Source organism: Eretmochelys imbricata, chromosome 21, assembly GCF_965152235.1.
Source record: "Eretmochelys imbricata isolate rEreImb1 chromosome 21, rEreImb1.hap1, whole genome shotgun sequence".
Taxonomy (NCBI): Eukaryota; Metazoa; Chordata; order Testudines; family Cheloniidae; genus Eretmochelys; species Eretmochelys imbricata.
In genome coordinates, this window is record NC_135592.1 from 5,188,676 (window position 1) to 5,216,156 (window position 27,481).

The following is a 27,481-nucleotide window of genomic DNA, read 5'->3' on the forward strand; positions in this document are numbered from 1 at the left end:
AATATGGATTTAAAAAATTTGATAGGTGTTCAGAATCCACACTGAGTCTTGCACACGTCCATGCACTTCACCCTGGGATGCTACACTGAGGACACACTAAATATAAGCCTTGGGGTAAGAGTAGTTTGGGGCTGTCTGTTATTGTTGTTTTTGGAGATTCCTGGACATGAGAGCAAAAGGAACACTGATTATTCTGGAGATTTGATTTTGAAACTGAGGATAAATTTGAATTAAACAAAAGCCGGCAGCAGTTCAAGGAGTATCTTTGGCATCATTAAATCTGTACTTTAAAAGGGATAATACATACTTCAAAATAGAAACCTCCAAATAGAAATCTCAACAGGCTCTCGCTCGCAACAGCAAAATCCACAACCCTGAACACAACTGTAATGAGAGGAATCTGGATCACGAGAAAAGTTTAGTACAAGCATATGACGATTGCTTCAATTTTTCCATTTTCTTCCAGTATCACATTCACTGTCTGATGAACAAGTTAGTAATCAGCACGGCAAGAATGACACGCATCTTTCCTGAAAAACCAAAAGAAAGAAAGTTATAACCAAAGTAAAAATGCATAATATCTTGATTTCACTCCCCATGTTTAGGATAATGAGAGTTTTCATTTTATATTCTGTCTGAAAGATTTGTTTAGTTAATTTTAGAGTTCCATTAACACAATTATAAATTCATTTCCAATTAAAGCACAGTTCATGCTGTTTCTTCTCAGAGGCCATGTCCAAAACAGAAGAGAGGTAGAAAAAAATTCATGAGGAGGATTAATCTGTAATCAAAGTTGGCAAACAGTGGTAAGCTAGTTATTACATATCCTAAATACAGGAGAACTGGACTATCTATGCTCCCCCCCCCGTAACGCTCAGCTGTTTAGAGCACTGGAAAGGCAAGGGGGTCATCTATAACATAACACTCTTTTAGGACATATTTGTTTCTTCCACTGACCACTCACATTGTACAAGAATCTTATTCAACTGTACACCCCAAGAATACCACGTAGAGTACTACTGAAGAGTCAACAGTACTTTTGTACACTGTCAGGGCCCATGGTTTCACAGTGAACCCACTATGAAACACACCACACCACCTGAGCTCTTCAGCAGAGATCTGTTTAACATCTCCTGCCTGCTGGAGAGCTCCGCACACAAAACTGTACCAGCTAAAAGTTGAAATGTAAAGTCTGTATGCTGCTACTCCTCTACTGAATAAAGTCTCGGATTTAAGGATAGAATTGCAACCTTACATCAGAAATGAAAGTCCAACATGGGCTTTGTAGCATTAATATTCTTCTGGAGAAAATATTTGTTCTTATATCATCAAAATGGTAATATACTGAAGTAACGTTTATATGTGTTAAGACAGAGCTGTTAATGACAAGTTACATCACAAGGACATAAGGTACACAATGCATTCATAACTGCTGTGGTTGACAGAATGGTTCCATAGAAATGGAGAATTTAGCGGATATTCACATAAGTGTCACATTCAACATATCTGTTCAGGCCACAGAACAAAGGTAACCTAAGAAAGTAATTTTAGTCTCAATTTGATATGTTGCATAGTTATATTATGTTCTTGCAGATAACGGTTCATCAGAACCGCACCATCTTTTCACACTGAAGTAAATATTTTCTATTAAAACACCTTTCTGGACCCAAGCAAGGTTTTTTTCCACATTCCTGTAGATCACTGAAGCGCTGTTTTGCATCATATGGGCTCAACAGCAGGAAAGGAGAGAAACTAATTCCATAAAATATGACTCCAGAATTCAAGAGTAAAAATCAAAGTTGCTTTTGCTTCCTTAAAAGGAGGCTTTTTGTATCATTAGAACTCCGAAGAAAACTGATGCTGAATATTAGGAAAATTTTTGACGGCAATGGATTTTTTTGGGAGGGTGGGGGGGAAGGGCAGGGGGAAGTAGTGAAAGCCCTATTACCGGGAACTTTTAAAACTAGCATGGACTAAAATGGTAGAGAAAAGTACTGTAGAGAACAATCCTGCCTTTGCAGGGACAGGATGATTCGACAGACTCCCCCCAGCCACACACCCCCTTCTATAATTCTATATTCGTGAGGTTAAGTGGTTTAAAAAAATCCTTACACGTTATTTCCATATCATTAAAAAAAGAAAGATTTTTTAAAAAAACTAGTTAATGCTATTTACTTTTGCATTTCTTTCAATGCACATAGGGATTTTTTTTTCTTTTTACTTTCTAAGCACTAGCACAATGAAGCATTGCAGTGTGTTGCAAACTCTAAGAGAATGTTCAAATCCAAAAATCTTTTCTAAAATTTTATGTACAATTTTCTATTAAAACTCAATTGTGAAAGAAATCCCACACAAGGTAAAAACCTATATGCAAGATACCCAGCTGTGCCCCTCGGAAAGGAGGCACAGTTTTAACTCATGCCTCTTATCAATATTAATATTCATATTTCTGCCAATCAAACATCCCCAGGGGATTGCAGCAAACAGGTCTGTCAAGCCTCAGGTTCACATGATTGGGTATATAGGATTCATTTATAATTAGTGTACGTGCTAGAACCCCTTTACTGAATGAAGTCTCAGATTTATTTAAGCATATTGCTCTCCTAGAAAACATTGAAAAGAGTTATTAATAGTTTTGGCAAATGATTGGTCAATATGCAATTTAATTAAAGACAGGTATAAAGCTTTTAAAATTGTTTCCTAAAAACTGAAGTTAAACCATTGGAAAAACCTATGGCTTTACATTTTCAGACAGCGAACGGTCTCTGGGATTAAGTTAACACAAAAACAATAGACAATTTTCTTCTCTAATATGTGTGTCTTTTCCTATTTAATACACAACTCTGGTTAAAATTTATAGGACAACGAGTTACCTCATTTAGGATAGTTCTCTTTCAAAACTGTTCCCAGTTAAATCCTAGCAAGTCCTTATTTTTCATAGTCAGAGAGACTACATAGTAACATGTTACTTGCAAGTCTTCTTGATATTGGATTTTTTACACTCTGGCAGTAATAGCCCATTTTAAATGAGAGTATCTTTTCCTCCAACAATGATAAAAGTGATGGCAAGCAGAAAGGATCTCTCAAGTCAGTTACCTGTGTAGCTGGAGACAGTTCTAAGTTAACAGTTGTAGGATGCTGCACATCTCATTAGCTTAGAAACGACATGGGACACCATGTGTTGTTAAAGGCTTATGATCATTGGCCTTTGCTTACAGATTAAGGACAAAATAAGCCTCAGCATCAGAATTCTCATTTACCCTACAAAAGATATTAGGCAGGTGCTTTGCTGAAATATCCTGTAAGCTAAGAATGTGTATGATGTGGATGGGTAGAGTTGAGTCTCTGCCTACACAGGTAACAAGCAATACTTCCATTTCTAAAAATTGTAAAACAGTAAAAAGCAGGCTTCACAGCATCTAAGATGTCTCTTGCAAAGTCAGGGCTAAACACAAAGAAATTTAGACTGAAACTAGATCTTGGTGCAAATCAAAAGGCACTACAGAAACCATGGCGCCCAAGGGAACTTGATTTTAAATGGTAGTTTTTCATTTTAAAGCCATTTTTAAAAGCTTTTACACAGTATTAATTAGCAGCAAGACAAAATCTTCACTGTGAACACTGTAGCGAGCAGAACTTGGACAGCAGATCAATAGGATTACGTTTTTAGTTTGCTATATTCACATTTTACAAGCCTGAAAGTGTTGCAGGCATTTCTGAAGACATTCTGGGCTTGAATCTCTTGGGGTCCAAGGGAAAAGGCTCTGGGTCGCACACCTAGTTTGAGGGTAACTCAAGTATTCCTATTTTGTTAATGGGAGAAGAAAATCAAAAGAGAGAAGACACTTTGGGTTGGGGGATTGGGACAGAAACGCTAAGGCCGTGTCCATGCTGGAGCTGGAGATGTAGTCTCCAACTCGGGCAGACATAGCTCCGTGCTAGCATGCTGAAAACAGAAGCATAGCTGTGGCGGCACGAGGGGCAAGACAGCCATCCAAGTACAGTGCCACTGCAGCCACGCTTGTGTTTTCAGCATTCCAGCTCAATCAGCGCTAACGCAGATATGTCTGCACCCGAGCTCAAAGTCACAGCTCCAGCGTAGACACACACACTACGTTTCAAACCACCCTTCATCCCCACCCCCTTCCCTCCCACTGGCCAAGCTGAACGCGCCCCAATTTTTCCTTTTTACATGGATCTACAGTTTAAAAATGGAGCTTTTCATTGTCCTTGGTTGTGTAAAGGGAGTGATTTGTAGAAGCTGACAAACCTATTTTAAAGTAATATACTGAAAATTTAATCTAACGGCTGAACTTACTAAGTTGTGCAAAAGTGACTACATGCAATGAGCCTCTGCCGTGTTCCCCTGCCCACACCCTCAGGCTACCGAGGAGATGGGCTGAGGGTAAGATGGATATTTAAGGGCAACTTTTTCTAGTATTACACACAAAAGTCCTACATTAAACATCCTATGTTAAAAGAACATTAATAAGTCAAGCATCTGCCTCATGAGCTTTTACATGGCACCACTCGACAAAACATAAAACAGGAACAGAAAAACTCTCTCACCCGGAGTAGATGCCTCACGTAGTGAAGCAGCGGGGAAAAAATTGCTTGAAATGAAGTGGAACATAAATACTGTATGCTATTACCGTATCTTACCATGTAAAGTCTATGCATTGAATTATTTTTTAAAATTTTAAATTACTTACCAATAGCAATCATGGTACCAGTGTTCAGCCCTAGAAAGAAAAAAAGTGCAAGGTGAGCTGAAGTGACACATTACATGAATGCCAGCTAACTATAGGAATCCATTGATTCCTATTGGTGCAACATTTAGTACCTTAAACCACACGCTAAATTAAACAAATAGACTCAAATTAATACCATCATGCAAATTATAGAATTTATAAGGCATACTGGAAACCAGGATCTGACCCCTAGATAATTCAATATTGAAAGAAGAAAGGATACCTGGAGAAGCTGCCTATTACTTGTACATTGTAATAGACACATGACGACAGACCTGAGAATTGACAGGGCAAAACCTCTATAAAGATTTCTTCTATTATGAATGAATGCTCTCATTTGCAGAATTCTTATGCATCCTTCTGAGACCAGAGGGCCCTCCCCTCCAGACACTTTCAGGATCTCAGCTGCCAAATTCTGCACTGACCTGAAGAACAGCTCTGGGGAAGCTTGAAAGCTTGTCTCTCCTCACCAATAGAAGTTGGTCCAATGAATGATATCACCTCACCCACCTTGTCTCTCTAATATCCTGGCACCGACATGGCTACAACAAAACACTGCACACAAACTGTGCACTGGTCAGCCAAATTTTTACCTATAGCAAAAGTCACTAGAGGTGCGGTGTTTGGATCAGCTACCACAAAACAGGCCTCTACACGTAACCACAGGATTAGTGACATCAGGTTCTTTGCCAACCTGTACTTATTTGGGAGCAGAGCAGAAACAGGAGAAGAGTGGTATTTTTATTTTGATACTCCTGCTGTCATTACCAGAGGATCAGTCAACTCAAGCCTAACCGTTACTTACAGAACAAAAAGTGAACTGAGTAGACATCTCATCGGATCTGTATTCATCACTGAGAATTTTTGAATTCTCATCATTGACACTTGACTACCAGTTAAGCCTGTAGCTGCCTGTGCCATTATTGTGCAGAATTCAGACTGACAGTTTCATAGAGCTGGCATTTTAGAGAGAGATATTGAGTGAGTGGCCATCAGCAGGTGGGTATTATCATACAGACCAGTGGGGGAAAAAGGAATTAAGGAAGAGGTAGTTCTGGGTGGGAGACAAGACTACTACCTAGGTATAGGAATTTAATTCCAGCCTCAGTCTTATAATTCACACCTGGGCATAAGGGGCATTCAGGTGAGCACAACTGTATTAGTCTCTAAGGTGCCACAAGTACTCCTTTTCTTTTTGCAAATTGAAGTAAGTGTACAGAATGCTCCAGTTCAATGTGTAAACCAACGCCTCCACCAACCACCTTGAGGATTCTAGGTATCTGAGCACAGCGGTTTTTTCGCTCCCTTTATCATCAGGTTTACCTGGGCTTTCTTTTGGGCCATTTGGGGTTGTGTTCAGAGTAGGTTCTGAAAAAAAAAAAAAAAAAAAAAAAAAGGAGATTTACAAGACGATACAGAAGCAACCCACTTATCTGAATATGCTGAACAAAGCCACGCCATGCAGGGAAAGACCTCAAAGGCGACAAGACAACTAGAGAGCGATTTTACAAAGTTAGTTTGCAACAAAACATGCTAAAACTGAGTCCCAAGACTGCTCCTTTTCTCTCTCCCCCGTCGACGGATCAAGCACTACCTGCTAGCACACTATTCAACTAAGCAACACAGACAAGCTATTTTACCCATTTCATTTTCCTTAGGATTTCTGTTGAGTTTGCACAGTGACAAGTGTCCACATGCATGCGGACACATTACTCGTACAGCCATGCCAAGAACTAATTCTTTGAACCAGAAGCCATCTACTCCTACACAAAATAATTAGTATTATAGTACAGTTTTCAAGATGATCTATCTTCAGCCAAGTCAACATGCCTGGAGTGCCACACCCCCTAGGAGCTTGTAAGCATCTATTCCCTCGCTTGGTACATGGTCTCCCCAATTCTCAAAAGCTGTCGTCTCATCCCACCTATGCCTTCAAACTGTTCCCTTACCTCCCTTCGTTTGTAAGTTCTCCCAACACACCCCTGCCTCATGTTTCTTCTCTCCAACACCATCCTTCACCCCCTCCAGCCTGGTTTGTCCTCTTCATTCCACCCTAACTTCTCTAACCAAGCTTTTTAACTGCTCCTTCCCAGACCAGTCGCAGGCCTGTACTCCGCTCCATCCCCCTCTTCCTGTTGGACCCAGTTGATCCTCTCAAGACTGTTGAGCCAAGGATGAGAGTCTTGTAGATGCCCAGGTTATTTTCCCCCTCTGGCTCCTCGGCAGAGTCTCTTGCAGGTTCCTCCTCTAGGATAGGGTGGGATCTGAGTTACTACAGAGAAGTCTTTCCTGGGTGTCTGGCTGGTGAGTCTTGCCCACATGCTCAGGGTTTAGCTGATCGCCATATCTGGGGTCAGGAAGGAATTTTCCTCCAGGGCAGATTGGCAGAGGCTCTGGGGGTTTTTTCACCTTTCCCTGCCGTGTGGGGCATGGGTCACTTGCTGGAGGATTCTCTGCACCTTGAAGTCTTGAAACCATGAGTTGAGGACTTCAATAGCTCAGACATAGGTTAGGGGTTTGTTACAACAATGGGTGGATAAGATTCTGTGGCCTGCTTTGTGCAGGAGGTAAGACTAGACGATCATAATGGTCCCTTCTGACCTTAAAGTCTATGAGTCTTCCTCTTGACTTCGGCTTTACTCTGGACTCATGCCCGGAACACTACGCGACGACTGGAGAAACATATTGGCTGCCACTGGATCTGATGCGAGGAATGCCAGGAGCTGGGAGTCCTGGTGCCACAGCTGAAGAATACAGATCACGCTATCATCACTCCGAGAGCTAGAACCATGCCGGAGAGGACCCTGAAGGATGCCACCTGCTGCCAATACGTGGAAAACCTGAAACGGAAGCCGGACCAGGGCAAGGCATTTGAGGTGACGTGCAAGTGGGACCCAGCAACCACTTCCTCCCTGGGAGCAGCTTCACCCAATTTGCCAACTGGAAGTGCAGCCACAGGGCCCAGCTCAACTGCGTCCCACTGAACGGAGCCGTCCACACCATGGGATTAGGGACAAGCGATGCGGGAAGTGCAGCTACGCCAACGAGACGCTACCCCACGTCCTGTGTAGCTGCAAGCCCCATTCAAGAGCTTGGCAGCTGCAACACAATGCCATCCAAGGTCGCCTGGCCAGAGCCATCCCGCCACCAGTGGGGAAGGTTGCCGTAAACTCCGCCATCCCCGGAACCAACAGCCAACTGCAACCAGACGTTGTCATCACCAGCAAGGACCGGAAGAAGATCATGGTGGACATCACAATGGCTTTCAAGAACAGGATCCCGGCCTTCTACAATGCCCGAGCTTGAAAGGTAGAGAAATACGCCCCTCTGGCCGAAACCTTGAGAGCAAAGGGTTACCAGGTCCAGACAAACGCACTGATTGTCAGAGTCCTTGGCGCATGGGACCCCAGTAAGGAGCGAGTGCTGAAATAATATGGATTCGGTTAACGCTACACTCGGCTGATGTGGCAACTCATGGTGTCCGATGCCATCAGGTGGTCGAGGAACATCTACGTAGAACACATCACTGGACATCGGCAATACCAGGAGGGATGAGCTGGAGTGCCGCTGAGAAGCGCAGTCAGGAAAGTAACAAATACTTTCCTCATGGATCGTATTTTCTAAATGGACAACCGACCTAATTCTCAATTACTGAGGGACAATCTCCACTCATTGATAGATTTTGCTTTCCACGACCAAATCTCTGCACAACTTTTCAAGAGAGAGATGTACCTGAGTATTCAGATTCTAATATCTAAACTGTATTGTTAAATTGATTCACCTAAATTGGGGTTATTGCTGATTATGTGCTCTATGTATCATATGACTTTTAAAAACTAAACTTTATATTTGTAAACAAGCTAAGCACTATACCCAGATGATCACAAGCTAAATATGAGTCAACAGCATAACACTGTTGCAAAACAAGCAAACATCATTCTGGGATGTATTAGTAGGAGTGTTGTAAGCAAGACATGAGAAGCAATTCTTCCGCTCTACTCCGCACTGATTAGGCCTCAACTGGAATAGTGTGTCCAGTTCTGGGCGCCACATTTCAGGAAAGATGTGGACAAACTGGAGAGAGTCCAGAGAAGAGCAAACAAAATTATTAAAGGTCTAGAAAACATGACCTAAGAGGGAAGATTGAAAAAATGGGGTTTGTTTAGTCTGGAGAAGAGAAGACTGACAGGAGACATAACAGTTTTAAAAGGTTGTTACAAGGTGGAGGGAGAAATCATCTTCTTCTTCTTAACCTCTGAAGATAGGACAGGAAGCAATGGGCCTAAATTGCAGCAAAGGTGGTTTAGGTTGGATATTAGGAAAAACTTCCTGTCACGGTGATTAAGCACTGGAATACATTGCCTAGGAGGTTGTGAAATCTCCTTCATTGGGGATTTTTAAGAGCAGGTTGGACAAACATCTGTCTGGGATGGTCTAGATAATCCTTAGTCCTGCCATGAGTGCAGGTGACTGGACTAGATGACCTCTCGAGGTCCCTTCCAGTTCCATGATTCTATGTACAGACACTCTTTTACCAACTGTCAAGGTTCCTCCCCAACTCTGAACTCTAGGGTACAGATGTGGGGACCTGCATGAAAAACCTCCTGAGCTTATCTTTACCAGCTTAGGTCAAAACTTCCCCAAGGTACAAAATATTCTACCCTTTGTCCTTGGATTGGCCGCTACCACCACCAAACTAATACTGGTTACTGGGGAAGAGCTGTTTGGACGAGTCTTTCCCCCCAAAATACTTCCCAAAGCCTTACACCCCACTTCCTGGACAAGGTTGGGTAAAAAGCCTCACCAATTTGCCTAGGTGACTACAGACCCAGACCCTTGGATCTTAAGAACAATGAACAATCCTCCCAACACTTGCACCCCCCTTTTTCTGGGAAATGTTGGATAAAAAGCCTCACCAATTTGCATAGGTGACCACAGACCCAAACCCTTGGATCTGAGAACAATGAAAAAGCATTCAGTTTTCTTACAAGAAGACTTTTAATAAAAATAGTAGTAAATAGAAATAAAGAAATCCCCCCTGTAAAATCAGGATGGTAGATACCTTACAGGGTAATTAGATTCAAAAACATAGAGAACCCCTCTAGGCAAAACCTAGAGTTACAAAAAAAAAAAAAAAAAAAAGATACACAGACAGAAATAGTTATTCTATTCAGCACAGTTCTTTTCTCAGCCATTTAAAGAAATCATAATCTAACACGTACCTAGCTAGATTACTTACTAAAAGTTCTAAGACTCCATTCCTGGTCTATCCCCGACAAAGACAGAATATAGACAGACACACAGACCCTTTGTTTCTCTCCCTCCTCCCAGCTTTTGAAAGTATCTTGTCTCCTCATTGGTCATTTTGGTCAGCTGCCAGCGAGGTTACCTTTAGTTTCTTAACCCTTTACAGGTGAGAGGAGCTTTCCCCTGGCCAGGAGGGATTTCAAAGGGGTTTACCCTTCCCTTTATATTTATAACACCAACCTATATATTTTATTTTATTTTATTTTAACATTAGCTTTGATAAAATTTGTGTGTGTGTTATGCCTATGACAAAAATGGGACACAGATACTCAAACTTTACATCATTCTAACATGGCTACTCAAAAGCAATAAGCTCCCTAAACAGCAGCAGGTACCAAAATGTATTTCAAAATAAAGTTATACAACTCTGGATCGTTTCCTTTAAAAAGATGTTAGTCTACAAACACCACAGCACCCAACTGTATGGCTATCCCGCCCCTTCCCCCACCCTCCACTAAACTGCATGAGTTAAACATCATTTTACGATAGGTAAAATTTCTACGATAGGTAGAGTATCAAATTCCAATAACTTCACTGGTGTGCACTGAATGTCTCCCAGTTAGTCACACGCACATTATGTGGACAGTGGGGTTTCTGGGAGAGAAGAACTGCACTATTCTCAAGTTTATATCTACTACTACACAAGATGTTGATGTTCTAGAAAGGCAGATATTCAGCACAAGGCCTAAAAACCAGGAAGAAATGTGGTAAACCTATTCCTCCTCTGAAACCTATTTCAGAGTATGCAGCACAGAAGGCTAAAGTTACTGGAATTTTGCATTTTAGCTGCTCTTAAAGAAGCCTACAAAGACATGGAAGCATTCTGATTTTTTTTTTCTGAAGTCAACCACTAATATAACAAAGAACTGTCCAAAATGTATTTAGAAAGTTTTTATGGATACCAGTGTTGAACTGTGAACCACTTACCCAATAAAAGACGGCTTGCACGTCAATTGAAATGGAAAAGCAACAAAGATACTCACCTTCACAAAACTCAGCTTCTACTGACCATTTTGAATTTTCAAGACATGTAACAAAACGAGACTTTCCAGAGCTCAAAATGTATCCTGGGCGACAGGAGTATTGCAGTTTGGTCCCAACAGGATAGGAATTTTTCACTCCCTCAGGCAGCTCAGCAAAATGCAACCGTGGAGGAGAATCACAAGTGCCTAGCAAGAGACACAGACAAGGAAGGGAAAAAGTTAACTATGAAAGATATTCAGTAGTCTGTTGTAACAGAATACTAGTTTTTGAGAAGCCACAAATGATTTTATCGGGGACAATTTGGAGGTACTTGTTTTCATTAGAGCACTGAAGCCAGTTTATTGAATGGGCTTGATACAAAACTATAGTACATTAAAATTTTACATCATTTACCATGTATACATCACCCTGAGCGTGTATGATAACGTAGGGTAAGTACATTGTGCAAAACAAGACATTGCTCCACCTCACAGGTTTTATGATCTAATGCAGCACAGGCTCAGAGAGAGGGTTGCTACCACACAGACTGACATGAAAGAAGGTGACGTACAGGCAAAGACGACTAAGGGAGCAATCTATAGAAGAGTACACGAAACATGTCTGGCATTGTCTCTGAGACAGGTAACTTTCATATTTCTCATCTGATGCATGGAAACTGCATGACAGGCATGAGGACAAGTGCTAATGAGAAGCAAAGTGGGGAAAGTAACTGAAATACTTCCCGACATATTTCAGAGTAACAGCCGTGTTAGTCTGTATTCGCAAAAAGAAAAGGAGTACTTGTGGCACCTTAGAGACTAACCAGTTTATTTGAGCATGAGCTTTCGTGAGCTACAGCTCACTTCATCAGATACATACCGTGGAAACTGCAGCTGTATTTTCTAACAGCCAACCGATCCTAAATTCTCAATTACCGAGGGACAATATTAACTCGTTGCTATATTTGCTTTCCATAAGATACTCTTAGTATAACCTTTTATGAGTTATGTACCTGCATAATTGGATGCTAATACCTTAACCGTATCACTGAATTTAACAACCGTAATTTCGGATACTGTCGATTATGTACTATATGGTTTCAAAGTCATAAGGTACAAATTTTGTATTTTTGGATAATTTAAGCATTATACCCAGATGTACAGACACTCTCTTCTTAACGTGTGCATTAGATCTTTGTAACGTTAGCTTTAATAAAAAAAATTTAATCTATTTCTGTACAGTCACAAACCTAAGGCTGTAACAGGGGATCTGGCTCATTTTATAATCTTTAGGAGTCTTATACCCTAAACTTTGTTTTACTGAAACTGGTACAGCAAAGAAGCTGCACCTTTACCTCCTGTTCAAAGTGGCTTTTTCTTTTCCCTAGCCTACCTCCAACTACGACAGGAGACATTCCTCATCCTACAGCAGCAGGCACTGGGTATTAACGCTATCTCACGATACGGGACAGAGTTTAACCTCCAAGGCAGAAGCCGTTCCAATGAGCCTTCTCCCGGGCAAAAGCACTCCCAGGGGCTGAAGGCTAGCAGAAGTGTGGTTCCACATCAGCCACCCAGCCACATGCCAACACGCAAGCTGCTCCAGAACTTAGAGATGAAATGTACTTCGTGAATTTCACACTGCCATTTTCAGTCTTGTAGAAACTACATGCTAAAAAACTGGAAGCTTTAAATAGCCAAAAGTTCTTCCAACTCACCAGAAGTATCTTTTGTTCCTCCTGGAGGGGAAGCTGTAGGTGTAGTATGTGTTATGCCGATGACAAAAAGGGGACACAGACACTCAAACTTTATATTATTTTAACGTTGCTAAACATCAGCATATAAAAGGTTCAACACAACTGCTTATACTTACGTAGACAAGTTGGCAAAGATGGAACCCAAGAATTGTTAGCTTCACATCTAACTGAACTGCTACCATGCAGAGTGTAGCCAGAATCACATGCAAATATTACGGCGTTTCCATATGAATAGTCCGGTCCAAACCCAGATTGCTTTCTTCCATTTTTAACTTCTGGCTCTGGACACTTGACCACTGAAAATTAAAAGTACCAGCATAAGAACGTTTGGCACAGGAAGCATGTAGTGTGTGTTGGGATATGGGGGCGTGGGGGAGAATTAAAGGAAAGACGAAAACACCCTGATACTTGACTACAGCAGGTACCAAAATGTATTTCAAAATAAAGTTATACAACTCTGGATCTTTTCCTTTAAAAAGATGTTAGTCTACATACACCACAGCACCCAACTGTATGGCTATCCCACCCCTTCCCCCACCCTCCACTAAACTGCATGAGTTAAACATCATCGTTGTACGACGTCATCCGGAATTTGGGTCACACTAGAAGAGATGTACATACAATGACATTCTGGAACTGAACTTCCCTGCTTTTGGGGGAGTTAATATTAAGTAGCAAGATGACCAACCTGCCCTAACGCCTCTGAAAAAGCCTCAATCCCAGCTGTTAGGCTGGGTAACTCAGAAAGGATAAAACCAAGTTGTGGCACTTGCTTGAATACCAAATACATAAATGCATTGTTAGCGAAATGGAACAGTGTGCAGGAGCACTGCCGTCACTAAAATGAAGATTGTACAATGACCTTTATTTCCCCCTCCGAAGAACTTTATGGCTGTGATATGAATTCACAGAAGCCTGAGCCTTCACTGCCAAGGAGCCCTCCCAGAGAGTTCTGAAAAAGAGGCTTGCCAAACAATCCTGCTTGTAAGCCTCTCTCTCTGCCCACTCCCCTTTAGCACTTGAGTTGAAGGATACTGGCATAAAAGCAAAACTTTAGTTTAAGAGTTTATCAACTGAGAATTAACTTCAATCTTGGAACACTGAGGGGAGACAAAAAACACAGGATGTATTAGAGGCAAAAATTGTTTCCAGGAATAATTCATGAAGTGTCAGTCATTCTTTAGTTTTTCAACAGTAACTAGTTTTCATGATACGTATTTAGGGGGACAAAGCACTAACTGAATTTCCTCAGGTTTATGGGTTTACTTAGCAATCAAAATAGAGTTTTTCTTGGAAGGTGATCGTAGAATAAGAAGGGGATAAAAAACAGACGCTACTAACCTTTGCATTCAGGGGCAGGCCCACTCCACTCTCCATTGAAATGATCTTTCGTTGTACAATGAATGGAGGCCTCTCCAATAAGAGACAAGCCCGGGTCACATTTGTAAGTTACTGCTGAGCCAAAGGAAAACTCTTCTCCACTCTGACCATTATGGGATCCCTGGGTGATATCAGGAGGTGGACGACAAGGTATTGCTGAAGCAAAGAATGTCAACATGAAAATTAAAGTTTCCACTGAAGGTGAACCAAAGAGAGTTTTCACTAAGAAAGTTGTCTCAGATCCCCCCAAAAAGCTATTTATTCATTTGGAAGCGTACTTAACATTCCATTTTAACATTTGAAGCAACACCCCTTTCAGATTCTGAAGGTTTGTCTGCTTTTAGGCTTGACCCAACCCAGTACGTCCATTGTTCAAGGAGGATGCTCCATAACACACCAGCTCTGGAAGATGACCTTAGCAGAGCGCACTCCTTCCCAACATTAGCCTCAAGGAGCCAGAACCTCTTGCCTGGCATCTCGAGATGTAGTATTATTCCACCAGAAGAAAACTAAGCTAGAAAAGTTCTTTTAGCAGCAGCTGATACTAGACTGGACATCAGCAGCATCATTGATAGACCAAGCCCAGAAAGCATTCAAGAGATCAAATTAAGGTAGAGGCAAATTAATTGTGATTCACTCCAAAAGAGCCTCAGATTTTAAGTGGATAGTCACATTTGGGAAGCATCAAAACTTCTTGGAGTCATTATCATGCCTTTTACATAGTGAACAGGAGGATTACACAGATACAATAGTGAAGAGGACCCATGAGGCCTGTTGGATTGTGCATATTAAAACAGTGCCAGGTGAATAATCTAAAAGGTACCCAAAAAAAAAAAAAAAGATTCTGTAGGAGTCATCTAAACACCATGGTGAAGCACAGTACGATTTCATTCCTCCCCACAACAAAACTGTCATTTGGATTAAATGCCAAAGGAAGAACAGAGACTCCTCTGAAGCGCCAGCTATGCTGCATCATCTCCAGACGTGAACTGTTCTTAAAACCATTAAATGGCTTTACCTTGGCAAAGTGGAACCTCCGTATCCCAATCAACTCCATTTCCCACAATCACACACTGGGCAGAAGTCGGTCCAATTAATCTATACCTAAAGAAAAAAGGTTCAAGTTTGTGACTCATGGAAGCAAAGAACTAGTCCCCCGTCCAGAAAGATGGAACATGGTTTCTTTCTGCCAGTAGGTGGAGACAAACCATTGAAAAAGGGATACATCTAACACCACAGGACCAAGGAACACGGAGGCCAGGTCCAGTACACATCTACGTCGGTACAGCTACAGTAACGCCTCACTTAACATCGTCCCAGTTAACATTGTTTCGTTGCTGATCAATTAGGGAACATGCTTGTTTAAAGCTGCGCAATGCTCCCTTAGAACGTTGTTTGCCAGCCGCCTGCTTTGTCCACTGCTTGCAGAAAGAGCAGCCCGTTGGAGCTAGCTGGTGGGGGCTTCGAACCAGGGTGGACCGGCAGCCGCCCCGCCCCATCAGCTCCCCTAAGTTCCCTGTGTGGCAGCCGCCCAGCAGGCTATCAATTGTCGGGCAGTTCAGCCGTCCCTCCCCCCACTGCCCTGTGCTGCTCCTGTCCTCTGCCTTGGAGTTGCTCCCGGAAGCCTCCTGCTTGCTGTGCGGGGGTGGAGGGGGAAGAAGGGTGCTAATGTCAGGGTGTCCCCCTCCCGCTGTACCCCTTCTCCTCAGAGAGATGGGGGAGAACACGACAGGGCTCAGGACAGAGGGAGCTTGCTGCCAGCAACTGCTGTCAACTTGCTGATCTACTTAAAAAGGCAATGTACTTAAACTGGGGTCAGCGTACTTAAAGGAGCAATGCACACACGTGTCTCTCTCTCTCACGCACATGCGTGTGTATGTGTGAGACTGTCTCTCTCTGCCATGATGTGCCTCCTCTCTCCATTTGTGCTGCCTTGTAGAGTGTGAGGCTACATTAATAACAATGTGTTAACCCTTGAGGGCTTAGCCAAAAGCACTGCATTTCCAAGTCCATTGAGCTGACGGTCCAGCTAAACCCAGCACACAAAGTTGCAACATACTGACAAAGCTTACACTTGGTCTTCACTACAGAACACACTTAGCATTCGATTAAATTGAAGTGAAAGAACTTGAAGAAATCAATGTCCTGTGAAGGCAGGGAACAGTGAGAGAGCACGCGCGCGCACAGATGGGCCCAAGCAGCTGCTAGTTTGTAAAACAGAATTACACCCAAAGACAACCTGCAAACAGCAGTAATGGGAGACAAGACAGCTGCCCTGAGCGGTCACCCACTTGCCATCTCCCTGTTCCATATTCAAAATTCAAGCATCGTAACTGTCCAAGATCTAACCAGTGGTCTTTAAGCACACAGACCTCATAGGCCTGCATAATTCCAAAGCATGAGGCCCCTATAGGCTACTGTACAGAAAGTCACCAATTCCTTCAACAAGAGCTTGGAAATTTCTGTGGATCAAACCTACTTCATCCAGAAGGCAGGATATGGACCAATCTACAGGATAAACCAAGGGATTTAACTCCCACCTCTGTGCAGCCGGAGAGCCTGCCTTGCCCCAGGGAGTTACCTCCCCATGCCCAGATACATCTAATTGAGACTGGGCCTGGACATCTCCCACCACCCCAAATATCCCTTGGGAGTCCAATCTCTGCTGCTTGGACAAGCCACCTAAAGCTGTGATACAGAAAAACAAAACTCTACACAACACCTGCATTCCTGTCATTTGTGTGCCCCCGCAATGCAATCCATTCAACTAGCAGGGAGGGCGAAGAGCCTGTGGAAAATTGCCGGCACTACTTTGATGGGTCTCGCGCGCTCTCTTCTTCGGGAGGGTTCAGGGCACCCTTTCTCGCCCCTGAACTGGGGTATTAACTGCCCCACGAGTGTCCTAGAGGAGGAGTGGAGTGGAGAGGGAGGGACCTGGACCCGCCCTATACTCCAGGTCCCAGCCCAGGGGCCCTAGGGAAAGCAGTAAACCACTAAAACTAGTGGTTTCTTCTTCTGGGCTACTTCCCTCTCCTGCCCTTCAGCTCGTGGGGCTTCCTGCCCTCCCTCTGCACAAACCAGGTGTCCCTTTACCTAGGGTCTTGGTCTTCTTAGCCCACCGCAACACTTCTCCAAACTCTCCTCTGCTTCCCTCCAAACTGCTCTCTGCTCCAACATTCATCCACTCTGCTTCAACTCCTTTCCTTGTCTGATTGAAGCTGGGGGGTGGGGGGATGGTTTATCAGGTGACTGGCTTCAGGCGTTCTAATTAATCTACAGCGAACTTTCTTCCTTCTACAGGGAATAAGGCTCCCTTCTAACACTCTCCTACTACCCTCTGGCCATGCTGTATCACAAGCTATTTAAATTACGTACAATGCTACCACAAGAACAATGGGTAAAAACTGCCCACGAACAACTTCAGGCTGGAAATTAGAGGGTTTCTAACCATAGGAAAGGTAAGGTTCAGGAACAGTCATCCAATAGTAGTTGTGGGGTAACTTAGTTTGAGAGAGAGCCAGACAAGTTTATGCGTGCAATTATATGATGAGGTTGCTTGTGATGGCAGGGCTCAGCAACCCTGGGGTTTGTTTCCAGTGTGTGTGTTACATTCCTAAGGCTCACGCGTCCGGATTTCAGCCAGGCACCTGCAGCAGTCAGGAAGGGATTCCACACCAAACGTATTCTGAGTTGCTTTCTTTTATCTCCTTCCTTTGAACCATCAGGGATAGCCATGGCTGAAAATGGGACACTGGATGGGGAAGGCCAGGACTCTGAGGTGGCATCAACCACTCTCACCTCAGTGCTTGACTTACATGCTCAGGCTCTAGTATATGGGGTTGTTAAGAAATTTCCCCCCAGGTCACATTGGCAGTGACATTGGGGGTTTTCTTGCCTTCCTCTGGAGTATGTGAGTGCAAGTCAATTGCCAGGATTATCTCAATATATATCTCACTTCCACATTTCCTTGCCATGACAGGGACCCGAGGAATTTGTGCACCTCAGGCCCTCCTGTTCTCTGACCATGGCACATAATGGTCTAAGCTCCTGTGGGCTGTAGTATTTTAGATTACATTTTGGTTGAGTTTAGTATGTGGGTCTCTGGGAAGTGTTAGTGGTCTGTGATATACAGGAGGTCAGACTGGAGGATCGGGTGGTCCCTTCTGGCCTTCAACTCTGAGACCTCAAAAATCCAAAACACACCTGCTCAGCGCAAGGAAGTCACAAGCTATTTTTGATTCCCCAAGGCCTGGCAACATAACCCATATGGACAAAAGCAACAACTGCACTTGATGCTATCCTGGGGAATACCGACATCTCTAAGGGAGGGACAGACAAATATTCGCTATTGTAGAGCAGGAAGAGGTCTGCCTCTACCTGGTGCTGCATTTTATGGGCAATATTCTGCCACTAGCTCCCAGCACCCTCACAGAAACCCCTGTAACAAGGGAGAGATGGCACGGGTCAGTAAGTGCCACATGACCCCTGAGGTGGGACTCTCAATATCATAACCCAACCCCTGCTGGAGGATCTCCTGAGGGCTCTAGGCTGCCATCTTCAAAAGCACCTGAGCGAGTTAGATGCCCATCTCCCACTGAATGACAACCATAGCTGGGTGGCTATCTTCCTTCAACTCCTTTGAAAATCGCAGGTGTAATTCTTAACAAGGGCCCCAGCCCATGGATACAGATTTATAGCACACCACTCACTTATGTTCTTGAAGTTAAGCAGGCTTTCTTGCCTCATTTTGCCAGACTTCAACAGCAGTTTTACACCAGTCTAGGTTCTATTAATTAGTCCAAAGAAGCAATTTGCCACTCACCCTTCATCACAGGAGAAGTTTGCTCTTGCACCAAACCGGAGATCCGTTATATCACTCCTGCCATTTTCGAGTTCGAGTGGTTTACATCGTCTTCCTAGAAGAGAACAAGACGAATATTAGTGTTACCTCAGATTACCTTAATAGGAAAAAGGGGATATCCTAACTTGCACCCTCTAACACAGCAAATACCATGGCAGATCAAAGCCAATGGTCTTGCAGTCCAGTATCTGTCCTGTACGACAGCAGTCAGCACCAAAGGCTAAAGAAGAAAGCTTAAAACCCACATTATGGATAATTTTGTTACATGCCCATGGGAAGTGAGGAGAAGTGGAAGTGGGATGATGCTTCCTAATCCCACACAGATAGTCGTTGCCTTATATCCTGAAACAAGAGATTTAAGATCCCCTTGCAGATTTAGTATAAGCGCAAATATTCATACTGTAAACGTTAACGCCCAGATCCTGAAAACTCATATGCAGAACCATATTCATGTGGGTAGACCCACTGACCTCAACTGGCAGCAATTACAAATAAAAAGCAACATAAGACATAGAAGAAAAAAAAAAAAAAAAGGATAGATGGCGTAAGTTACGAAATGTAAAAATTTATATGGGGCACTAAAGACATCAGTGAGAGTCTCACAAGTGGCATGGTTACAGACAATAAGGAGAAGATTTTGAAGTTCGTTAGGGACAAAAGAAATCCTTCTGTAAGAGAATGTACCTGTGTCCAAACCCTAGAGACTGCTGTAATAATCTTTATACCGAGCATGCCTTGTGAAGCATCATCTGAAAATGTATAAAAAGAAAAGGAGTACTTGTGGCACCTTAGAGACTAACAAATTTATGCTCAAATTTGTTAGTCTCTAAGGTGCCTCAAGTATTCCTTTTCTTTTTGTGAATACAGACTAATACGGCTGCTACTCTGAAACCTGAAAACATATAGTTTACTGGTCAATATTGCCCTGATAAAATGCATGGTAACATTGTCTTTGAAGTTAGAAGATTTCCCTGTATAATGTTAACTCATATTGCAAACCTACAGCACAAGTTGGCAAACAGGACTGTCTCAAAGGAACCTGTGCTCTGCTTAATTTGCATTTAAGCAACAAGCAGTCATCAAGCAGGAAGAAAAAAACCTCCAAAAAAGAGAGGAAAAGCAGCAGGGAAGATCTTTTCCCGATAGACTTTTTGTCAGCTGGGAATGTTTTCCCAGGGGCGGGACTGACACTATAAAAAAGGAGCAACAAAAACTCCCAGGCACCCCCTCCTCCCTCTCACTCCATCCATCCACTCACTGCACTAGAAGAGACAAAGGAAGCACCAACTAAGCTGAAGAAGGGGTCCTCACTTAAGAAGTTTGGTCAGCAAGACTGCTGAGAGCATACGGTAAGAAAAACTTCATTTTGAATTTAACAGCGTTTTTTAACTTGAGCACCACTTGTGCTTTATCTTGACCTCTCTTGTCACCTTTCGGACTCATGCCTCATTACCTGCATTCCCTTAAAATCTCTGTAGTTAATAAACTTGTTTGATCTAATCCAGAATTGGCTAAGAAGGTGAGGCAATATCTTTTATTGAACCAACTTCTGTGGGTGAGAAACTTTCGACCCTACACAGAGCTAGTCTTCAGGTTTGGAATACATTTCTGAGACCAAGAAGCATGGTGTGTAAGCTCGAAAGCTCGTCTCTCTCACCAACAGAAGTTGGTCCAATAAATATTATCTCACCCACTTTGTCTCACTAATATCTTGGGATTGACACGGCTGCAACACCACTGCAGACAAGAACTGGCTAACTGACATCTCCAGGAGCAGTCACATCAGTGGGAATCATTATCAAACAAACCTGTTTCTAGTAGAATTCTGCAGGGATCGGTCCTAGACCTGCTGTTATTCAACATTTTAATCAGTTGACTGGAAGTAAACCAAAATCACTCCTGACAAAATTTGCAGGTGACACAGACTGGGGGAGTCCTACAAAGCAATCTGGACTCCCTCTGTCCGTTCAAACACAATTCATTCTAGTACCGTATAACGCAAAATTATACATCCAGGCACAAGAAATGCAGGCTGTTCCTAGAGAACGGGGAAACTATATTCTGGGAAGGAGCCAGTCTGAAAAGGATTGAGATCACAGCAGACAATCAACTGAAGCTCCCACTGCAATCCTATAGAAAAAAGGGTTAATACAATCCTTGATGTATTCACAGATGTGATTGCAGAGCCACTGGCCATTATCTTTGAAAACTCATGGCAATCGGGGGAGGTCCCGGACAACTGGAAAAAGGCTAATATAGTGGCCATCTTTAAAAATGTGAAGGAGGAGGATCCTGGGAACTACAGGCCAGTCAGCCTCACCTCAGTCCCTGGAAAAATCTTGGAGCAGGTCCTCAAGGAATCAATTCTGAAGCACTTAGAGGAGAGGAAAGTGATCAGGAACAGTCAGCATGGATTCACCAAGGGCAAGTCATGCCTGAATAATCTAATTGCCTTCTATGACGAGATAACTGGCTCCGTGGATGAGGGGAAAGCAGTGGACGTGTTGTTCCTGGACTTTGGCAAAGCTTTTGACACGGTCTCCCACAGTATTCTTGCCAGGAAGTTAAAGAAGTATGGGCTGGATGAATGGACTATAAGGTGGACAGAAAGCTGGCTAGATTGTCGGGCTCAACGGGTAGCGATCAATGGCTCCATGTCTAATTGGCACCCAGTATCAAGTGGAGTGCCCCAAGGGTCGGTCCTCAGGCCGGTTTTGTTCAATGTCTTCATTAATGATCTGGAGGATGGGGTGGATTGCACCCTCAGCAAGTTTGCAGATGACACTAACCTGGGAGGAGAGGTAGATACGCTGGAGGGTAGGGATAGGATACAGAGGGCCCTAGACAAATTAGAGGATTGGGCCAAAAGAAATTTGATGAGGTTCAACAAGGACAAGTGCAAAGTCCTGCACTTAGGACTGAAGAATCCCTTGCACCGCTACAGACTAGGGACCGAATGGCTCGGCAGCAGTTCTGCAGAAAAGGACCTAGGGGTTAAAGTGGACGAGAAACTGGATATGAGTCAACAGTGTGCCCTTGTTGCCAAGAAGGCCAATGGCATTTTGGGATGTATAAGTAGGGGCATTGCCAGCAGATCGAGGGACGTGATCGTTCCCCTCTATTCGGCATTAGTGGGGCCTCATCTGGAGTACTGTGTCCAGTTTTGGGCCCCACGCTACAAGAAGGATGTGGAAAAATTGGAAAACGTCCAGCGGAGGGCAACCAAAATGATTAGGGGACTGGAACACATGACTTAGGAAGAGAGGCTGGGGGAACTGGGATTGTTTAGTCTACAGAAGAGAAGAATGAGGGGGGATTTGATAGCTGCTTTCAACTACCTGAAAGGGGGTTCCAAAGAGGATGGATCTAGACCGTTTTCAGTGGTAGCAGATGACAGAACGAGGAGCAATGGTCTCAAGTTGCAGTGGGGGAGGTTTAGGTTGGATATTAGGAAAAACTTTTTCACTAGGAGGGTGGTGAAACACTGGAATGCGTTACCGAGGGAGGTGGTGGAACCTCCTTCCTTTGACGTTTTTAAGGTCAGGCTTGACAAAGCCCTGGCTGGGATGATTTAGTTGGGGATTGGTCCTGCTTTGAGCAGAGGGTTGGACTAGATGACCTCCTGAGGTCCCTTCCAACCCTCATATTCTAGGATTCTATGAACAGGGAAGAAGAAGTAGGGAGATGATAGCAATGCTGTATATAGCATTGCCGAGACCCGTACGGGAATACTGTACCCAGGTGTGGTGTCCCCTTTTTTAAAATGGTGTTGAAAAATTGCAGATGGTGCAGAGAAGAGCCACTAAAAGCTATTCACTGGCCTGAGAAAATGCCTTATAGTGAGAGACTTAAAGAGCTCAGTCTGTTTAGCTTGTCGAGAGACTGTGAGCCTACCTGATTATAGCATCTGAGGACCTTCACAAGGAGAAGATACCAGCTACTAAAGGGCTCTTTAATCTAGCAGAGAAGAGCGGAACAAGAACCAAGAGCTGGAAAGTCAAGCCAGACAAATTCAAAATGGAAATAAGGCGGCAGTGTTTAATATGAGGGTGACTAACCACTGGAACAAATTACCAGAGGCAATGGCAGATTCTCAGTCTCTGCAAGTCTATAAATCAAGACTGGATGTCCTTCTCGAAGATATGCTTTCGTCAAATACAAGTTTTTGGCCTCAGAAAAGGGATAACTTGGTGAAATGTAAGTCGCCTGTGATGTAACAATCCCTTCTAGCATTAAACTCTACGAAGCAGCGGACTATTCACACGAGCAATATTAAGCACAGTTGTGTTTGCCGGACCAGGTTCTAAGTGTCTCATCCTTTTTTGAATCCTGCCACGTTCTTCGCCTCCATTTTGTAGCAGAACGTTCCACAGGCTTGTTTTGCGTTTGGTAAATATTTGTTAGTCGTTTTCTTGCTATGTGAATCCTGATTTTAGACAGCTAAAAACTTCATGTTCCTCAGTCAAGCTCAGTGGAAGAGCTTTTCTCTGCCCCTACAAGAGTTATTTGTGATGCTTTCTCCCGCAGTAGACTTATTCCCACGAAAAATGAACTGTTTCAAAAATTCACCATATCTATATGGAGTTTGATACAGATATCCTGAATCCATGCAAAGATAACGTTGGCACTTTTTATGACTCCACTGGGAAAAATCTCTCAATGCAGACAAGGCATGTAAAAATTGCGACCTCTCTACTAAGGCCTGATCGATTCAGTAAAACAAGGCCCGCCGAAGTCAGTGGGACTTAAGAATGCACTAAGTGTTTTGCTGAATCAGGGCCTATATTTAAAGTATTTTCTCTAGCCAGCAGGCCAGAGTAGGTGAGTCTGAGGCTAATCAAGGAAGTCTCATCAGTATTCAATACAACAAATTCAGTCATAATTTAAAACATATGCACAAGAAGGCAGAGTTAAGTTTCATTAGCATCCAACTGTAGATATCCTTACTAGTTACATGGAATATAGCATCTATAGTCTTGAGATGAGAAAACTTGCAAAAATCTTATCGTACTCTTAGCAATGAAGCCAAGAGGAGAATTCTCTAAATTTTGTTACGAATTACTATTTTGACCAAGTTTGTAACACAGGTCCCTTCCAACTCTGATATTCTATGAGACATTATTCAATACTGGGTTTACTTTTAGTACAGTGAATTCAGGATATTTCGTTATCAGGGATACAGCAACTACAATGTTTCAAAAAGGACAGACACTTAGCACACCAAAGCGTTTTACTTAATTGTAATAGGTTTCAGGGCAGTAGCTGTGTTAATCTGTATCAGCAAAAACAACTCGAAGTCCTTGTGGCACCTTAGAGACCAACAAATTAACTTGGGCATAAACCTTTGTGGGCTAAAACTGACTATATCAGATGCATGGAGTGGAATATTCAGTAGAGAGGTATAAATACACAGCACAGGAAAAGATGGGAGTTGCCTTCTTTTCATATGCCAATAGAAGAGAGATACCCAACAGAAGAGAGATTCCTAACTGTGTCAAGATGGCTTGCTCATCAATTGAAATGGAAAAGCAACAAAGATACTCACCTTCACAAAACTCAGCTTCTACTGACCATTTTGAATTTTCAAGACATGTAACAAAAGGAGACTTTCCAGAGCTCAAAATGTATCCTGGGCGACAGGAGTATTTCAGTTTGGTCCCAACAGGATAGGAATTGTTCACGACCCCAGGCAGCTCAGCAAAATGCAACCTTGGAGGAGAATCACAAGTGCCTAGCAAGAGAGACAGACAAGGAAGGGAAAAAGTTAACTACGAAAGATATTCAGTAGTCTGTTGTAACAGAATACTAGTTTTTGAGAAGCCACATATGATTTTACTGGGGACAATTTGGAGGTACGTGTTTTCGTTAGAGCCTTGAAGCTAGTTTACTGAATGGGCTTGATACAAAACTGCAGTACATTAAAGTTTACCATGTATACATCACCGTTACTGCACCCAGTAACGTAGGGTAAGTATATTGTGCAAAACAAGACACTGCTCAACCCACAGGTTTTAGAGAGAGGGTTGCAACCATACAGAGTGACATGAAAGAAGGTTTCAGAGTAACAGCCTGTGTTAGTGTTAGTCTGTATTCGCATAAAGAAAAGGAGTACTTGTGGCACCTTAGAGACTAACCAATTTATTTGAGCATAAGCTTTCATGAGCTACAGCTCATTTCGTCGGATGCATACCGTGGAAAATACAGAAGATGTTCTTATACATACAAACCATGAAAAAATGGGTGTTTACCACTAGAAAAGGTTTTCTCTCCCCCCACCCCACTCTCCTGCTGGTAATAGCTTATCTAAAGCGATCACTCTCCTTACAATGTGTACGATAATCAAGGTGGGCCATCTCCAGCACAAATTCAGGGTTTAACAAGAACGTCGGGGGGAGGGGGACGGGGAGGGGGGGGAAACGGGACAACAAGTTACCTTGCATAATGACTAAGCCACTCCCAGTCTCTGTTCAAGCCTAAGTTAATTGTATCCAATTTGCAAATGAATTCCAATTCAACAGTCTCTCGCTGGAGTCTGGTTTTGAAGTTTTTCTGTTGTAATATCGCAACTTTCATGTCTGTAATCATGTGACCAGAGAGACTGAAGTGTTCTCCGACTGGTTTATGAATGTTATAATTCTTGACATCTGATTTGTGTCCCTTTATTCTTTTACGTAGAGACTGTCCAGTTTGACCAATGTACATGGCAGAGGGGCATTGCTGGCACATGATGGCATATATCACATTGGTAGATGTGCAGGTGAACGAGCCTTTGATAGTGTGGCTGACGTGATTAGGCCCTGTGATGGTGTCCCCTGAATAGATATGTGGGCACAGTTGGCAACGGGCTTTGTTGCAAGGATGGGCTCCTGGGTTAGTGGTTCTGTTGTGTGGTATGTGGTTGCTGGTGAGTATTCGCTTCAGGTTGGGGGGCTGTCTGTAGGCAAGGACTGGCCTGTCTCCCAAGATTTGTGAGAGTGTTGGGTCATCCTTCAGGATAGATTATAGATCCTTAATAAGCAGGCAAAGGAGACTAAGATAGCAATCTACAGAAGAATACACGAAACATGTCTGGCATTAGAACAAGTGAGAACAGCTGGTGGAAAGCCATCTCTGAGACAGGTAACTTTCATATTTCTCATGTGATGCATGGAAACTGTATGATAATCATGAGGACAAGTGCTAATGAGAAGCAAAGTGGGGAAAGGTTTCAGAGTAACAGCCATGATAGTCTGTCTTCGCAAAAAAAAAAAAGGAGCACTCGAATAAATTGGTTAGTCTCTAAGGTGCCACAGGTACTCCTTTTCTTTTTGCAAAGTGGGGAAAGTAACTGAAAAACTTCCTGATGTACTGTATTGTATTTTCTAAGTGGCAACTGACCCTAAATTCTCAATGACTGAGGGACAATCTTCACTCATTACTATATTTGCTTTCCACAAGCTCCTCTTAGTATAACCTTTTAGGAGTGATGTACCCAAATAACTGGATGTGAGTACGTTAACCTTAATTTGGGATACTGCAGATTGTCTACTATATGTACCTTATGACTTTCAAACCAAATTTTGTACTTTTGGATCATTTAAGCATTATACCCAGATATACAGACACACTTGTCTTACCCTGTGTATTACATCATTTTAACATTAGCTTTAACAAAGGTTTTATATCTCTGTCTGTACAGTCACAAAGCTAAGGCTATAACAGGGGAACTTGCTCATTTGACAGTCTTTAGGAGTCTTATGCCCCACACTTCGTTTTACTGAAGCTGGCCAGCTACAGCACCTTTACCCGCTCTTCGAAGGGGCTTTTTCTCCCCCCCGCCCCACGCCCGCCTCCAACCACCGACAGGAGACACCCCCAGCCGCCGCCCCCGGGCCTTAACACTCCCACCAGCGGGACAGAGTTTAGCCCCCAGGCAGAAGCGCTCGCGGGGGCTCGAGGCTCGCAGAGGCGCGGGGCTCGCCCCAGGGGCCGGGCTGGGGCAGCGGGCACCTGTCGCTGCCGCGCGGCTCGGGCCCCCTCGCCCCCTCCTCCCCCCGCGGGCCGAGCTCGACGCAGCCCGGGCTGAGGGGCCGGACGGGGAGGCCCGGGGGCGCCGTGCACCGATGGAGGGGGGGAGAGACCGGGAGGACTCTGTGCCCGGGCAGGGGCCGCCTGGGCCCCCCCGCCCACACTCACCGCGAGCCCCGGGCAGCGGCAGCAGCAGCGCCAGGAGCCCCCACAGGCCCGGCGGGCAGCGCGGACCCGAGACCATGGCGGCGGCGGCGGCGGCGGGAAGAGTCGCGGGGCGAAGGCGGCGGCGGAGCGGACTCACGACGATGCTGCCTCAGCGCCGCAACCGCAGGCTCTGACACAGCCGCCGGCGCCGGCCGCCAGGCGACCCAACGGGGGGCGGGGCCGGGCGGGCCGGGCGCCGCCGCTCACGGGCACGCGGGGCCCGGCCGGGGCCCTTGGCGGGCAGGCCCC

General features: G+C 43.9%; 1 protein-coding gene across 3 annotated transcripts; it reads right to left on the minus strand.

Moving 5' to 3' along the window:
* LOC144278260 (complement decay-accelerating factor-like) lies at positions 1-27,277 on the minus strand. Of its 3 annotated transcripts, XM_077839503.1 has the most exons (9): positions 27,194-27,277; positions 24,564-24,749; positions 18,980-19,073; positions 15,176-15,261; positions 14,119-14,313; positions 12,894-13,073; positions 11,042-11,227; positions 4,713-4,742; positions 1-530 (listed from the first exon to the last, which is right to left on the minus strand). In XM_077839503.1, the coding sequence occupies exons 1-9, from the start codon at positions 27,267-27,269 to the stop codon at positions 475-477; spliced, it is 1,089 nt and encodes a 362-aa protein (XP_077695629.1). In that variant the 5' UTR covers positions 27,270-27,277; the 3' UTR covers positions 1-474. The 3 variants fall into 3 exon arrangements, with proteins under 3 accessions (XP_077695629.1, XP_077695630.1, XP_077695631.1); XM_077839504.1 differs by lacking the exon at positions 12,894-13,073; XM_077839505.1 differs by lacking the exons at positions 11,042-11,227; positions 12,894-13,073.
* Between the last annotated feature and the right edge of the window lie 204 nt (positions 27,278-27,481).